We start from the raw sequence: 14,521 nt of genomic DNA, 5'->3' as shown, positions 1-14,521 counted from the left end.
TCAAGTCACCCCTCAGCCTTCGCTTTTCTATAGAAAAGAGGGCCCCAGCCTGTTCAACCTTTCCTGATAGGTATAGCCTCTTAGTTCTGGTATCATTCTGGTCAATCTTTTTGCACCTTCTCCAGTGCCTCTATCCTTTTTATAATATGGGGACAATAACTGTCCACAGTACTCCAAATGTGGTCTAACCAAGGTTCTATACAAGTTTGACATACCTACTTTGCTTTTCAATTCTATCCCTTTAGAAATGAACCACAGTGTTTTGTTTGCTTTTATATGGCCTTATTAACTTGTGTCAGTACTTTTAGTGATTTGTATATCTGTACCTCCAGATCCTTTTTGCTCCTCTACCCCATTTAGGCACTTGTTTTCCAAGGAGTAAGTGGTTCCTTATTCTTCCTATCAAAATGTACCACCTCTCAATTATCTACATTGAAGTTAATTTGCCAATTACACGGCCATTATGCAAGATTTCTAATGTCTTCCTGTATTTTGTCTCAGCCCTCCTGTATGAACGACACCGCCCAATTGGTGTCGTTTGCAAATTTTGAAATTGTACTTCCGATTCCAGAGTCCAAATTGTTTATGTAAATGGTGAACAATAGTGGTCCCAGTACCGATCCACCTTTTGCCAGTCTGAGTAACTATCTTTCACCCCTACTATCTGGTTTCTATTTTGTAACCAGCTTGCTATCCATTCTGCTACTTGACTCCACATGTTCTGAACAAAACATAGAATCGCCTCCCTATTCATGTGGGGAACTAACATTTCTCACTCTTTTGTCCTTTCTTGCTCCAATTGGGTGTTTTTATCAGGCCACAGGGAGTTGCAGCAGATGTTTGTGGGTAGGAGATTGGAATAATGCTGATTTATGTTAAAATCTTTCTTTAGATGGCAGAAATTCTGCTTCAGTATGCTGACCGAGCTCTGAAGAAGTGTCCTGAACAAGGCAAAATTCAGGTTATGGAGCAGCATTTTGAGGCAAGTGCATATTTCCTGTTTTTTTTCGAAAGGGTTGCAAGTCGGGAAAAAAAAGGTTCTGCAATTATTGTGCACTGGATGAATGGCAACAGTTGGTATGTGTTCAGAGCCTGTGCTTGGTTTACATCTTCGTGTGCGCAGTGTTATGTGAAGTGCCATAATTCTGTAACTTGTATGTCTGATGAAACAGTGAGTGTGCTATAGCACTTGTTATCAGGGTTGATTGCATTGATCGCCTTATGCAGCAGTTGAGTATGGTAGCCATACAGCTGTTGTATTTTTCCCTTGTGTAGTAGTAATCAACACTTATCCCTGTTATTCAGATGGTATCTGCTTATCGGTTTTCAGTTTCACAGGCTGATTATGAATTTTCTTCAAAGATGTGTCTTTGCTATTAATATTTTGCTGTCTTATTTACTGCTCGGCATGTCATTCGTGGCTATACGCATTGTGGACTCTCAATGATGGTTTAGTTGATAAAGCCAGCATATAACTCAGCCATACACATCAGAAGGGCCAAGGCTTATTTCCCAGTCTGTTCTAATTTACCTGATCTCAGCTGACAATAGGAATGCTACAATTAGACTCAATGTCCAGAAAGGGATGGCAAAATTAGCCAGGTTTCCTGGTACTGAGCTCTGTCTGGTGCCTTCTCTTTGAAAGTACATGCTTGGGTAATTTGTGTGCCAACAGTCCGGCTTGGCTGTGATGGCCCTCATGAACTGTGAGTAGTCTGCTGATGCTCATACCTTGACTCCGACATGAAGAATAACTTTTTGGAAAAGGTACCGGAGGTATGACTTATACCCAATGAGCCATACCTTAATAGGTGTCAATAGGCCTCCAAGAAAGTAGGGTAGTAAGTCGCGGGTGAGGTGAGGGTGGGTGGGGGGGGTAAGGCAACACCTGAGCTCTTAGAACCATATCTCCATGAATGTTTTTGTTATGTATTTAACCCCTTGTAACCTGCATCAACCTGTCCACCAGAGGGCCTACCTGTTGGAGTCCCAAGGGATCCCAGCATCCCTTGGGAGCACAGTATATAAGCAGGCCACCCATGAGGTACCTGCATTCTGGAACCATAATAAAGGAGCTAAGGTCACACTTGCTCATTACATACAGTACTCGGTCTGACCATTTATTATGAGTATAACAATTGGCGACGAGGTAACGAACAACCGCGCAAAAATGCAAAGAATAGTCAGCATCCTGGAGAAGTTCTCAGAGGTGGACGATTGGGAGGCCTTCGTGGAGAGACTCGACCAATACTTTAGTGGCCAACGAGCTGGTAGGGGACGAGAATGCAACCAAACGAAGGGCAATCCTCCTAACTGTCTGGGGCAACAGCCTATGGCCTCATGAAGAATCTCCTGGCCCCGGCTAAACTAGCAGAGAAGTCCTACGAAGAACTGTGTACACTGGTCCAGAAGCACCTAAATCCTAAGGAAAGTGTTTTGATGGCAAGATATCGGTTCTACACGTGTCAACGATCGGAGGGCGAGCTATGTTGCTGAACTAAGGCGCCTTGCAGGACATTGAGTTTGAGGGATTCCTAGAACAAATGCTCAGACTTTTTTGTACTGGGCATCGGACATAAGACAATCCTTCACAAATTGTTGACTGTAGAAACTCTGAATCTGAGTAAAGCCATAACGATAGCCCAGGCATTTATGTCCACCAGAGACAACACCAAGTAGATTTCACAGAACAAAGAAGTACTGTGCGTAAAGTAACTTCGGTTTTGAGCAGAAATGTACAGGGCAGAACGTACACGCCGGCTGCTGTGGCCCGACCTCAATTGACCCAGAGTTCGCCATCATCTGTTAATGCGAGGCAGTTAACACCCTGTTGGCGCTGCGGGGGTGATCATCGGCTCCATCAATGCTGCTTTAAGCACTATGCGTGCAATGGCTGCAGAACAATGGGACACCTCCAACGAATGTGCAGGCGAGCTGCAAACCCTGCAAACCACCACGTTGCAGAGGAAGTTCGATCCACAGTGGATCAGACGGAATTGGAAACTCATGCAGAGGAGGCAGAGGTGTATGGGGTACACACGTTCATGACGAAATGCCCACCAATAATGAAAGTTGAACTGAATAGTATTCCAGTGTCTATGGAGCTGGACACTGGGGCAAGTCAGTTCATAATGAGTAAAATGGCCTTCAACAGGCTGTGGGGAAAGAAGGCACACAGGCTCAAGCTCAGCCCCATTCACACCAAACTGAGGACTTCCACAAAGGAACTAATCCCTGTAATTGGCAGTGCTGAAGTCAAAGTCTCCTATGATGGAGCAGTACACGCTATAGATTGTGCCAGGGGATGGGCCCACATTGTGTGGCAGAAGCTGGCTGGAGAAAATCCGCTGGAACTAGGACGACATCCGAGCGCTCTCGTCCGTCGACGACATCGCATGTAACCAGGTTCTAAGCAAATTCCCGTCGCTATTTCAGCCAGGCATTGGAAGCTTCTCGGGGGTGCAAGTGCAGATCCATTTGGTTCCCGGTATGCAACCCATCCATCACAAGGCTCGGGCGGAACCGTACATGATGTGTGAAAAAGTGGAAATCGAGCTGGACAGGCTATAACGTGAAGGTGGAATCGCGCCGGTGGAATTCAACGACTGGGCCAGTCCGATTGTTCCGGTACTCGAGGAGGACGGGACGGTTAGAATTTGCGGGGACTATAAAGTAACGATTAACCGTTTTTTGCTGCAGGACCAGTACCCGCTACCCAAGGCAGATGACCTATTCGTGACCCTGGCTGGAGGGAAGACGTTCACCAAGCTGGACCTGACCTTGGCCTACATGACGCAGGAGCTGGAGGAATCTTCGAAAGGCCTCACTTGCATCAACACACACAAAGGTCTGTTTATCTACAACCAGTGCCTGTTTGGGATTCGGTCGGCCGCAGTGATCTTCCAGTGGAACATGGAGAGCCTGCTAAAGTTGGTTCCTTGCACAGTGGTCTTCCAGGACGAAGTATTGGTTATAGGTCGGGACACCATGGAGCACCTGAAGAATCTGGAGGAGGTTCTTAGTCGGTTGGTTTGCGTGCTGCTCGGGTTGAAACGCTCGAAGTCTGTTTTCCTGGCACAGGACGTTGAATTCTTAGGAAGAAGACTCGCATCAGACCCACCGATGCCAAGACCGAGGCCATCAAGAACGCGCCGCAACCACAGAACATGACGGAGCTGCGGTCGTTCCTGGGACTCTAACGACTTCGGTAATTTCCTACCTGGGTTAAGCACCCTCCTAGAACCCCTACATGTGCTATTGCGCAAGTGAGATGACTTGGGTATGGGGGAGTTCACAAGAGGCTGCCTTTAAGAAAGCCAGAAATGTATTGTTTTCTAACAAACTACTTGTCCTGTATAACCCATGTAAATGATTGGTGTTAGCTTGCGATGCGTCGTCATACGTGGTCAGGTGTGTGTTACAACAGGCTAATGAATCGGGAATTTTGCAACCAGTTGCGTATGCATCTAAGAGTTTGTCCAAGGCCGAAAGGGCCTACAGCATGGTTGAAAAAGAGGCTCTGGAGTGCGTTTATGGGGTAAAATAAAATGCACCAGTACTTATTTGGCCTCAGGTTCGAGCTTGAAACTGACCACAAGCTGCTCATATCGCTATTCTCGGAGAGCAAAGGGATTAATACCAATGCCTCTGCCCGCATTTGCATACAACTATGTAATCTGCCACAGACCGGGCACAGAGAACTGCGCAGATGCTCTCAGTCGGCTACCATTGCCCACCACCGGGGTGGAAATGGCACAGCCAGCGGAATTGCTCATGGTCATGGAGGCATTTGAGAACGAGAAATCCCCCTTTACGGCCCGCCAGATCAGGACCTGGACCAGCCAGGATCCTTTACTATCCTTGGTAAAAAGCTGTGTCCTCCATGGGAGCTGGTCCAGTGTCCCAGTGGAGATGCAGGAAGCGATTAAGCCATTCCACAGATGCAAAGATAAGCTGTCCCTGCAGGTGGACTGTCTTCTGTGGGGCAATCGCGTAGTCTTGCCCAAGAAAGGCAGAGACACATTCATTTGCGAACTGCACAGCACCCACCCAGGCATCATGATGATGAAAGCCTTAGCCACATCCCACATGTGATGGCCTGGCATTGACTCGGATTTAGAGTCATGTGTGTGCCAGTTCAACACTTACTCTCAGTTGAGCAATGCACCCAGAGAGGTACCGCTAAGTTTGTGGTCCTGGCCATCCAAACAGTGGTCGAGGATCCATGCAGACTATGCGGGCCCATTCCTAGGCAAAATGTTTTTGGTTGTCGTGGATGCTTACTCAGTGGATTGATTGTGCAATAATGTCTGTAAGCACTTCCACGGCCACCATTGAAAGTCTACGAGCTATGTTTGCCACGCACGGCCTGCCTGGTGTCCTTGTCAGCGACAATGGGCTGTGCTTCACCAGTGCGGAATTCAAAGAATTCATGACCCACAACATGCCACAACTGCGCCGTTCAAGCCCGCATCCAACGGCCAGGCAGAACAGGCAGTTCAGACCAGCTAGCAAAGCTTGAAACGCATGTCGGAAGGCTCCCTGCAGACCCGATTGTCCCGAGTACTGCTCAGCTACCACACCAGACCCCACTCACTCACTGGGATTCCCCCAGCTGAGCTGCTCATGAAAAGGGCGCTTAAAACAAGGCTCTCTCTGCTCCACCCTGATCTACATGATCACGTGAAGGACAAGCGGCATCAACAAAGTGTGTACCATGACCGTGCAAATTTGTCTCACGATATTGAGATCAATAATCCTGTGTTTGTGTTCAATTATGGACATGGTCCCAAATAGCACGCTGGCACGGTCACAGCCAAAGAGGGGAGTAGGGTATTTCAGGTCAAACTGACCAATGGACAAATGCACGGAAAACACTTGGATCAAATTAAATTGCGGTTCACCAACAGCTACGTACAACTTGAAGAGGACACCACCAACTTTGACCTTCCAACACACACACAAGTGGCAACTGACATCACAGTTGACCACGAAACAGAACTCATCATCCCCAGCAGCCCGGCAAGGCCGGCTGCTCAACAGCCCAATGAAGAACTGACCAACCCAACCACACCAACATTTGTACCAAGACGATCGACAAGGGAGCGCAAAGCCCCAGATCGTCTCACCTTGTAAATAAGTGTATTGTTGACTTCACGGGGGAAGTGATGTTATGTATTTAACTCCTTGTAACCTGCATCACACCTATCCACCGGGAGCACAGTATATAAACAGGCCACGCACGAGGTACCTGCACTCTGGAACCATAATAATCTTTTAACATAGTGTACCTTGATTTCAAAAAAGTACTATGTCAGAGACTTTTTTACAATCTTTAAGATCAGTGACAACAAGGATAAGACATGGATGTGGTTTAGTAACTGCACATAGGCAAAGAAGCAGTGGGTAAGGCAAGCTGGATGCTGCCATAAGTCCTATGCCAGGTTGATATGAAGTAAATTATGGACTTATAGGAAATTTGATGTCTGAGGTAGCAGTCAGGATCTTACAAGACAGCTTGACAGACTTCGCAACTGGGCAGATCAGTGGGAAATGAAGTTCAATTCACGACAAATACAAGATACTGCGGGGGTGAATTTTAAACCCAAACAACAGGTGTGTTGAGGTCAGATGGAAGGTTAAAGTGTAATATGTATAATGGGAAGACATCAATGTTATTCTGGAAGAATGAAATCAATTGGGCTGAAGGGCCGTCTTCATTCAAATCTGTCTTGTGGATGAGCCAACTGGCTTTGTGAACTATTTTGTAATGTACTGAAGTGTTGAAGTGGCTCAGATCTCTTCCATTCAGCATTTCAGATGGGAAAGCATGCCAAACTACATTATACATTGTGTATCTACTCACTGATCAGTGATGGGCCTTGTCACTGGCATCAGCTGAGAGCTGAGGCCCACAATGGTAAGAGCTCCACAGGGAAGGGAAGATAAACTAATGGGTGGAAGATTTATTTAAGCAATTTATTTTATCTTACCTAGATTGTGGAAAGTACTTTTCAATATCATCGAAATCGAGGAAGACTTGCTTCCACTCTAAAAGTGAGTTCTCAGGTGACTGTACAGTCCAATGCGGGAATTACAGTCTCTGTCACAGGTGGGACAGATAGTGGTTGAAGGAAAGGGTGGGTGGGGAGTCTGGTTTTCTGCACACTCCTTCCGCTGTCTACACTTGGTTTCTGCATGCTCTCAGCGATGAAACTCGAGGTGCTCAGCGCTCTCCCGGATGTTCTTCCTCCATTTAGGGCAGTCTTGGGCCAGGAATTCCCAGGTGCCAGTGGGGATGTTGCACTTTATCAAGGCGGCTTTGAGGGTGTCCTTGAAATGTTTCCTCTGCCCACCTGGGGCTCGCTTGCCATGTAGTGGTTCAGAATAAAGCGCTTGCTTTGGGAGTCTCGCGTCGGGCATACAGACGATGTGGCCCGCCCAATGGAGCTGGTCGAGTGTGGCCAGTGCTTCAATGCTGGGGATGTTGGCCTGATCGAGAACATTGACGCTGGTGTGTCTATCCTTTAAGATGCAGGTTGCATTCCCTGCTCTCTTGCCGTAACCCCCCCCCCCCTGCCGCTCCCAACTTTTGCACACTAACCTTGGAATGGAATGAGGATTTTAAGCCTTGACTTGGAGCCCTCCTCCCATAAGTTAAAGTACAGTGGTAATTACTGCTACTCAATTGTAGTGTTGCATCTTCGTTACTGTGGTTTTCTTGGATGGCCTTAAGCTGAACCATTTGAGGCTGTGAATAATCAGTTGGAAATGTCAATTAATTGGCAGTTTGCCTTAACCAAATGATTATTCATGTATGCAACTGTTGATAGTCTAAAATAAGAATTGTTATGACTCATTCAACTAGGTTGGTCCATTGAAAGACCATGTAAAAGCTGAAAGGACAAGGTTTTTTAAAATTAAAAGTCATTCTGTATTATAGTAATCAACAATATTGCTAACAAGTTTAAGCTAGTGATGGATATACAGTATTCACACTGTAACTGTTTCACCATGATGCTACAGCCATAGGGTTAATTCAGTCTGAATCTGGAGTTGGCCAGATCTGACTCCAGAACCAAGATGAGTGAGATTCCATGGAAGTAATAGTCTTATTTCACTTCATTTCGAAGTAGGTTTGAATCTTGACACTTGATTTACACTCTAAGTTTAGTATTGGTGCAAAGCTTTAAAGCTTAAAGTAAAATAGTTACACAGGCTGATATCATTACACTTTCATTGTACTTTGTACATATCACCATGACCTAAAGAGCTCCTGATCTAAGAGGAGGGCGTCTGAATTTAATACAGTTTGAGTGCAGCCAATTGGTGTAAATTGTAAATTCTCTGAATCATTGCTCTGCTATGCTCAAAAACTTTTAACAGTAGACTCTTCTCATTAACCTAGGCAGGGAGAAGGAAGTAATTAAATAGGCTAAAAGAGGAGCTCAGCAATAAATCAATATGTATAGAAAAATTCTGAGGCTGGGGTATGTGACATTGACGGATTAAGGTGATCTCTAGTGCTCTAAGGTAAGCACTAAACATGACTGACACAAATTGTAAACCGTTAAAATTCTGAAAGTGTCGAAAAATTGAAGGATACCACATCTGATGGCTGCAGTGCTCGCATGATGTCTTGAAAGCTTGTAGTTGCTTCAGGCAGCTGTCATTCAGATTTTAAGATAGACAGTTTTGGAGAATGACTTTTCAAGATGAAATCTGTGATCCTTTTTGCCTGCTGTATTGATATAGTAGCTGAATGTTATGAAGATGGGAGCATTGACAGCTGCTGGAACATTTCTCTGCTGCCTCTGGTGGGTCATGAGTAATAGTTGCATATTTTGTCAGTTGCAATGATGCAAAGTTCAAAATAGTCCAGATTTTTGCGGCAATTTGATGATAGTGTCCAGTCAGTCCATGTAGAAACATAGAAACATAGAAAATAGGTGCAGGAGTAGGCCATTCGGCCCTTCTAGCCTGCACCGCCATTCAATGAGTTCATGGCTGAACATTCAACTTCAGTACCCCATTCCTGCTTTCTCGCCATACCCCTTGATCCCCCTAGCAGTAAGGACCTCATCTAACTCCTTTTTGAATATATTTAGTGAATTGGCCTCAACAACTTTCTGTGGTAGAGAATTCCACAGGTTCACCACTCTCTGGGTGAAGAAGTTCCTCCGCATCTCGGTCCTAAATGGCTTACCCCTTATCCTTAGACTGTGACCCCTGGTTCTGGACTTCCCCAACATTGGGAACATTCTTCCTGCATCTAACCTGTCTAACCCCGTCAGAATTTTATATGTTTCTATGAGGTCCCCTCTCATTCTTCTGAACTCCAGTGAATACAAGCCCAGTTGATCCAGTCTTTCTTGATAGGTCAGTCCCGCCATCCCGGGAATCAGTCTGGTGAACCTTCGCTGCACTCCCTCAATAGCAAGAATGTCCTTCCTCAGGTTAGGAGACCAAAACTGTACACAATACTCCAGGTGTGGCCTCACCAATGCCCTGTACAACTGTAGCAACACCTCCCTGCCCCTGTACTCAAATCCCCTTGCTATGAAGGCCAACATGCCATTTGCTTTCTTAAACATTTGTGTTACTAAAGACATGATCAGTTGTACCATCTTCATCTTGTATGATTGATGTGTACTCAGAGGCCACATGCAATCTCCTCTTGTGCCAAGGTTGGTGTTATGTCTGTAATGTACTTATGAATGGTTCTACGAGGCAATGTGTTGTACTCAAACTGTAGTGACCTTTATTCGTAACTCCAGAGTGAGCCAGCCGCATGGTGGCTACCCTTTTATACAGCCCCTGCCACCAGGGCAGGAAACTCCGGTCTCCACCAGTGGCACCCTCTAATGGTGCCAGCATAGTATATATACAGTGTAAATCTGATTGATAGTACATCAGGTAAACAATTCTCCATCTTGTGCAGCAATACAGTGACTACACAGAGAGTATATCTATAGTCTGCATATATAACATCACTCTTCCCCCAAGTGCTTTGTGCCAATAGCCCTTGCACCATGGGTGTGCTTTGGCTTCGCTCTTTCCCTGTTAACCCCCAAGTCCTTTTTGCCACAATGTTAGGTAGTGGTTACCAGTTTCGATGGTTCGATGATGCAGTAGAGGTTCCAGTGGGTTCTGGGTGTGATCCATGTGTGTGTCCATGGCTACATACATCCATTCTCTTTCCCCCCCGCCCCCCAGCAAGATCATGCAGCTGACCCATTACATTAACATACAGGATCAGACACAGTGCAAGTACAAAGAAACCTGTATCGTGACACCTTGGTTCAGTGACTCACATTCGTTACGTTTTACAGTCGTGCGCCCGGATTGGGTAGATTGCATTCATGGTTCAGTCATGGTAAGTACTGAGGTAGCAGTACAGGTATGCGAGGATGCTAGTTCCAGAGCAACCGGACGGGGTCCTAGTCGACTGATGGCGGCGCTGCACTCCCTGCTAGTGGGATGGGCTTGGTTCACTCACCTAGCCAGGACTCAGGGCCTTTACCGTTGCCTAGTGGTGGGCAAAGCCACAGATGTGTGCCCCTCCCTGTCCTCCTTTGAGAGCTGCAGAATCTTCTGCCTGCTATCTAACGGTGTTGGGAACCTGGCTGTTCCAGATCCCGTTTGGGGAACTCGTTAGTTCTGACCTTTCGTTCCTGGACATGACCGAGGTAGTGACTGGGTCTGGGGGCTGCTCCATCTCCACCCGGGTAGTGGGCAACAGCGGCCGACTGCACGTAATGGCAACGTTTTTATTTCCAGGTCCGTGGCGAATAGTGCCATCAGGTGCCTGCAACGTGGGATAGACCTGGGGCAGGGTATCGAGATCAGTGCCTTCACCCTCCTGAGGTCGCTGGCCTATAACTTGTGGGGACACCTGGGGCAGGGATCAGGATCAGCGCCTTTACCCTCCCGAATTCGCTCGCTTGCTACTTTTGGGGACAGTCCATTCCCGACATCTCGCAACAACATTTTGTTCTTTACAATAGGAATAGTACCGACATCTTGCAATAACATTTTGTTCACAATCTTAATCGGTTCGTTACATTGATTGCCATGCATACGATGTCTCTCTTAGTTCAGTTGGTTGCAAGTCTCCTTTAAGAGAACCCTGCTGGCTTTACCCCAATCAAATCCTTGGTTAGACACCACGTGTTGGTCTCTCGGCATTGCACCTCGTGGTATAGCTGTGGCCATTTTTTTTCAGCCACGCTGCACCTCGCTGCAGCAGGGAAGCCATCTTGCCTCTGTCCTCGGTCGCCTGCCTTAATCCTTCTCTCCCGCAATTCAGCCACAAAAACTGGAAGAGTGCCTGTGAATTCGATCTTCCTCCCCAGGAGTCCTGCCACTGGAGCCGGGGAGGTACTTTTAGGTCGTTCTGGTTGGATCATTACCACGCAGTCTTGATGGATGGTCTGTGTCTCAGGTGCTGCGCTGGTCTGTTCTCTGGTGCCTGGCCCAAGCGAGGGTGAGGTTTTACTCTGACTCTGACTCAATTGCTGGAGTGAAGAGGACTTCCCATTTCCACTGGATCTTCCCCATCCATCTTCTTCCGAGGGTTGGACCATCACCTGCAATAATCCACAGAGGTAACTTGTGCACCACGCCATTATGGATTACACTTACATCTGCACTACCAAGGATTGGTCAGCTCCTTGGTGTAGGTGTGCAATTTTTTCTGTACTGGAACCAGCTTGGGTCGTTTTTCGTTCCATAGCTCAAAGGTATCCTGGCTCATCACTGACTGCCTTGCTCCCGTCTCTACTTCCATCAAGATTGGAATGCCGTTTATCTCGACTTCCATCTTCACTGGAGGACAATCGGTGGTGCAGGTATACACTCCATACACTTCTTCTTGGGACTGAGCTGCCTCTCTGGCCAAATCATCATACTCCCCGCTGGATTCAAAGCCATTTACTGACTCCTCTGCTAGACAGTGAGTCGTATTTCTTTTACATATATGCTGGAGGTGGCCCTTCATGTTACAGGCTTTGCAGAAGTACTCAGGAAACAGACACTGGTGAGCCCTATGATTTCCTCCGCAACGCCAGCATGGTGCTACTCGATTAACACCCCTCGACGGACTCAGTTCTGGAACGCTGAGGTCTGTGCTCTCTGCCCTGGGCAGAGCCACGTTCTACAATCTTGCCTGTGAAAAGCACCATTTTGTGTACAGTACTTGCCGGATTTGAGTCCACAGGATGAATAATTTGCTTGGTGCTGCAGGTCGAGGTCACGAACGCCGGACTGATGCTGATGGCCTTCTGCAGGTTGGACTGTGGTATCGGCAGATAATAGCTTGTAAAGGAGGCCCTCATGGCTAATTTCCATAATGAAGATGTCTCGCAATGCTTCGTTGAGATGCGTGCCAAAATCACACGGTGCCGCAAGTCTCCTGAGGTCAGCAGCATATTTTGCCATCTCCTGGCCCTCAGGTCTGCGGTGAGTGTAGAATCTGTGCCTGGCCGTGAGGATGCTCTCTCTTGGTTTTAGTTGGTCGCGAATTAGTTCAGTCATCTCATCGTGTGTCTTATCCCTGGTCTTCGTGGGTGCCAGCAAGTCCTTGACGAGGCAGTAGAGCTCGGGCCCATAACTGGTCAGCAGTATAGCCAATGCGTCCGTCTCCCCTGCCAGATCGTTTGCCACGAAATATTGCTCGAGCCTTTCCGTGAAGGCATCCCAATCACCTTCTACGAAATCTTTTAGTATACCAAAGGTTGCCATAATCGCGTGAAAGTCCGCATACTCGTCGCCAGTTGTTATGTCTATAATGTACTTATGAATGACTCCACGAGGCAATGTGTTGTACTCAAACTGTAGTGACCTTGGTCCTTTATTCGTAACTCCAGAGTGAGCCAGTCACATGGTGGCTACCCTGTTATACAGCCCCTGCCACCAGGGCAGGAAACCCTGGTCTCCACCAGTTGCACCCTCTAGTAGTGCCAGCATGTATACACACAATGTAAACCTTACTGACAGGACATCAGGTAAACAAGTCTCCATCTTTTGCAACAATACAGTGACTACACAGAGTATATCTATAGTCTGCATATATAACAGTTGGCAGATTTGTGGTTGTGGTGTATCCAAACAATGGAATCTCCAAAGGTTTGACCACATAGAATCACAGAAAGCAGTCAAGTTTCTTTCTATTCGTCTATGATTTAATGGAGGACAAGAAATGTCTGAATTCCCCCTAAGCTGTCTCGTGTTGCATGATTATAAAGGAATATTCGCGGTGTAATATTTTGCAATGTTCCTGTGTATCTGTATACATATAGAAACATGAATTGCATATATTTTATTACATCAGTGGTAGGGAAGCTTTTAGAAACCATAATCTGGGAGAAAATTAACAACTTGGACAAGCATATATTTGTTAAGGGCAAATCATGTTTGCAGCTGTCTCAAAGGAAAAGTTGATTTTTCTTGTGTTTTTTAAAAAAATGTTTCTATTTAAATATATTAGCAATTAATCGTTACATTGGCATTTAGTTCACAGATGTCAAATAATTGAGCTGCAACTACATTACAAAGAACAATCTTTAGCTGGAGGATGCATCCAGTTAACACTTGTTTCACGCAATGAATTACTTTTGAAGTGCAGTGACTGTTGTGAAGTGGGCAAGTTATTCAATCAGCACCAGCAAAATCTTGTAAAGCTCAATTAAATAAATAACCAGTTTATGTGTTTTGTTGGTGATATTGGTTGAGGATTATTGGCCAGGACAACTAGGGAGTGAAATTGCCACTTTTTAAAGCCCCATTAGCCCATCCAGGGGACGCAATGGCATTTTCGCCCGGGGGAGGGGGGGGGGGGGCGCTACCACTTCCCGGGAAATTGCCCCAGAGGTTTGGGTGGAACAGTTCCGGCAGCGCCATGCCTTGCGGTTAGTGCCCCTGGCTGGCACGCAACTGCTGATGACGTCATCGCTGTGCGCATCGAAGCCTCACCGCCCCGCGACAATCCCTTAACACTCCGTGGGGGGAAATTGCCCCGTGTGCCGCGAGGCTGGCGCGGGCCGATGCCAACGCTAGCTTCGCTCCGCTTCCTTTGAGGTGCATACGGCCCAGTTCTGCGTCGGGGGCGGGACTTCTGTTACAGGCCCAGGAAGTCCCGGCCCCGGAAGGTTACCGCCCCCAATCGGGGCGAAGGGCAATTTCCAGCCCATATTCTTCTTTGAATAGTGTTCGGGAATCCATAATGTCCACATGACAAAAAGGCAACCTCGGAAAGGACAGTGCTTCTAACTAATCCAGCGGTCCCTTATTACTTTAGTGAAAAGCCTAGATTTTGTGCTCGAGTTCTGGTGTTCAACTTTAATCCACAACCTTCTGACCCAGTGACAAGAGTGTTGCCAACTGAGCCAAGCTGACAAAAATTCTGGGGAATTCTATCTTAGGGTGAATTATTTGAGACGGAATTGCATGTTTAAACCTCTGTTACAGAAATCACCGTGATTTCTATATCATGATGTTGTCCATGATCAAGATTCTAATGGTT

General features: G+C 46.7%; 1 protein-coding gene across 1 annotated transcript in view; it reads left to right on the top strand.

The window, feature by feature from the left end:
* Window positions 1-14,521, top strand: part of vps8 (VPS8 subunit of CORVET complex) — a 961,193-nt gene that overhangs the window by 148,039 nt on the left and 798,633 nt on the right. The window contains exon 19 of the mRNA XM_070876055.1: window positions 893-982. Within this exon, the coding sequence (XP_070732156.1) occupies window positions 893-982 (90 nt within the window). The remainder of the gene's footprint in view (window positions 1-892; window positions 983-14,521) is intronic.

This window comes from Pristiophorus japonicus, chromosome 3 (assembly GCF_044704955.1).
Source record: "Pristiophorus japonicus isolate sPriJap1 chromosome 3, sPriJap1.hap1, whole genome shotgun sequence".
Lineage (NCBI taxonomy): Eukaryota > Metazoa > Chordata > Chondrichthyes > Pristiophoridae > Pristiophorus > Pristiophorus japonicus.
Note: the sequence above shows the minus strand (reverse complement) of the source record. Positions and strands in the feature narration are given on the sequence as shown.